Here is a 2,980-nt window from a genome sequence, read left to right on the forward strand (position 1 = left end):
AGACATTAAGCTTTGGAACTGGACCTTTTAAAGGATGAAATATATACAAAGCTATTTTAATTGTCCTGTTTATTAACACACAAAAATGGTTCTGTGCAATTGGAATCATGATCATTATTTAGAACGTCACAGAGAGGCATGTTTATCTCAGGAACTCAGAGCTACCTAGTTTTTTCAATCCATCACCTGTTCACAAAGCTTAAAACTGATGGCTACATTTATTATGATACCCAAAGGAAATAAGCAACTTCGTCCAAGTCAACGGGATAGTCTGTTAACAGGACTGGGGTCTTCTCAAACAGCTCCCCTTTGTAACTGCGCCATTTGCCGGCCGGGAGATACACATCTCGCTCTTGCTTGCCCAGCTCCAGGACAGGGGCCACCATGAGGGTGTCCCCAATGAGGAACTGGGAGTCGATCTTGTGAGCGAATTCATCACGGGGAGAAATCCACCAGATGGGCCGTATGATGGGGTCTCCCGTGTCGGTGACCTCTCCAGCCAGCTCCAACAGGAGAGGGGCAACCAGGGACTCATGAAGCTCTGTGAACTTCTGTGCAATCTCAATCACTTCCTTGTCATAGAGCCAGGGGGGTATGGAGAACTGCATGGAGGGCATGAAGGCCGAAAGCTCCAGCCACCGGATGTACAGCTCCTGGTCCGGGATTTCAACAGCACCTTCTGTCTTGTTTGGCAGAAAGTTTCCTCCAATCATGTCAGGTAGTATGAAAGGGTATCCCAGCATGCTAATGGTGAGCACGGTAGGGATCAGGGACTTGAGGCCAAGCTCATATCCCCAAACCGAGTCGCGGTCAATGATGCGGAAGAAGCATGAGATGTTTTGGGACTGGTAGCCGACCCTGACTTCGGCGAGCTCGTAGAACGGAATGGCCATTTCCGTGTACCGTCTGGACCAGATGCTGGGATCCGACAAGGGCCTGAAGGTGCTGAACTGCTTTGGAAGGTAGCTCACCTCACCAGCATCAAATTTAAAGGACGCTATGCCGTACTTCGACCGCAGTTGTTTCAGGTGGCTCTGAAACCACTCCCTGGTTGTGGGATTGGTAAAATCCAATATGGCGCCAATGCCATTCCACCACTTCACCATCGCGGGGAGTTTCCCTGTCGGCTCCTTGATAAAGAGCTGCCGCTCTATCCCCACTCCAAAATTGGAGGAATTGTAGTTTATAAAGGGATGAGTCCACAGGGTAACTTTAAATCCCTCGTTTTTCAGCGTTTTGAACATTTCTGTCACATTAGGGAACTTTACCGGATCAAAGTCGAAATCGCCATAAGTCTGTGTGTAGGTGTCGTCGATTTCAATATGGCTGCAATTAAACCGGTACTTTTTAATCTTTTCTGCAAAACGCAACAGCTTATCCTGGTCAATATCGTTTTTGTACAGAGCCCATGTAGACCAGATGGGGTACCGGAAGGCGTTTTCTGCTGGAATCTTAGAAGGCTTGTTAAAGTACCTGCGCACCATGTATTTGTGAATGGAGGTCACATCCGAGCCGACGCAGACATGGTAGCTCAGCTCCGGGAAAGGCTGCTGCCCAAGGGGAGGTTTGTAGGGAGAATCCTTATACCTGGCTTGAAAGAAGAGCGACCGTTCACTGGCGTTAAACCCCAGGTGGAAGGGCACCGAGTTGTTGATCTTTATAGCCGCCGCTTTTGAGGACAGCCAGTACCTTTCCAAGATGCCTCCAAAGCTGCCCCTGAAGGAATACACGTCACTTGTCACAAAGGGCATGGGCTCCTGGTACCCTGGGAGTCTGATTGGCCAGTGCTGGACGCTCATTTCACAGCCCCCGTACCAGTGAGCGTCCTCCCAAAACATGGTGTGCTCGACCACCGTGTCCACCACAAACTCCTCCCAGCGGACGCAGTAGCACATCACCGTGTCCTTGGGCTTGACTGTCTGAATGAAGAAATTCAGCTTCCCTCTGTCCGACCTGGTGCAGGTTAAAATTTCCCCTTCTTTCGAGCAGGACTCCAGGTCGAGGGTGCCCGACTGGAAGGCCAGTCTGAAGACCACCTCCCCATTGTGGTTTTTGATGATGAACCCATCCTTCCTCAGGTCCATCAATTCCGTCTTTAGCCGCTCCGCCTTCCTGAGAGACGCCGTGTAGTAGCACCACGCCACCACCGCCGCAATGAACAAGATGAGCCCGACGACTACTGCACCGATCATTGGCTTCAGCTCCTTGGACGGCTTCGGCTTCCCCGGGGTGAAGCTGTCAGGAAGGTGTGTTCCCATGGCATTCCCCTTTTCAGAGCTCCTGTTCTTTCTTAAACGATGAAAGGACTGATTTTCCATGAGCCCCTGAAGCCAAACCTTGTGGCCAGGAGCTTTGTTTCTTACTGTGTTGTTCTTCTCTGGCTCGTCAAGGAGAAATATGAACAGGAGAATCAGTCAGTCGTAGTATCTCCTCCAAACCCATTCAGTCCTGCGGCACTGATCCCTGACACAGCACGGGGGTGAAACGTTACAATCATCAACTAAATGAATCCAGCTAATGGACCAAATCATCCCTGTTGTAGCTTCGGTGAAGACTCCCTGTCTGTGCTGCTTTCACTTGCAGCTTTTCTCCAGTCTGGTACATTCTGTTCCCTGGCAGCTGAGCGAGGGTTATTATAATACCACTCTCTCAGCCGTGGGTATGCCAAGGTTCCCGTGAGCTCTTGGCTGCAATGTGGCTCAGCTCACCCAAGCTGGGAGGAGGGGAGGAGACAAAGCTAGAGGGCCGGGGAGAAGCAGACAGGGCTCTATGGAGAAACACGGGTAGGTAGCAGAGACTGCAGGCTGGCAGCTCCACAATGATCTCGGGCTTCTTGTCTTTTGGTCAAGTAGATTCCTGGGTGTATTTTCCCCACCCTGCTGTAGTAAATGTGAGCATGCTGGCAGCTGGGCATCCACTTCCCTGGACCAGTTACAAAGAAGTGATGCATCATTTCTGAGGGGACCTAGTAATCACAGCC

The 2,980-nt window shown here is 50.7% G+C and overlaps 1 protein-coding gene across 1 annotated transcript; it reads right to left on the minus strand.

Moving 5' to 3' along the window:
- Positions 1-68: 68 nt before the first annotated feature.
- Positions 69-2,666, minus strand: LOC120407438 (myogenesis-regulating glycosidase-like). Its single transcript, XM_039543075.1, has one exon. The coding sequence runs from the start codon at positions 2,316-2,318 to the stop codon at positions 222-224; it is 2,097 nt and encodes a 698-aa protein (XP_039399009.1). The 5' UTR covers positions 2,319-2,666; the 3' UTR covers positions 69-221.
- Between the last annotated feature and the right edge of the window lie 314 nt (positions 2,667-2,980).

The sequence above is a fragment of the Mauremys reevesii genome, linkage group 6, assembly GCF_016161935.1.
Source record: "Mauremys reevesii isolate NIE-2019 linkage group 6, ASM1616193v1, whole genome shotgun sequence".
In the NCBI taxonomy this organism is placed as follows: Eukaryota; Metazoa; Chordata; order Testudines; family Geoemydidae; genus Mauremys; species Mauremys reevesii.

Excerpts from the sequence above, each read along its gene's own strand:
- LOC120407438 (XM_039543075.1), bottom strand. The coding sequence starts at position 2,318 with ATGGAAAATCAGTCCTTTCATCGTTTAAGAAAGAACAGGAGCTCTGAA.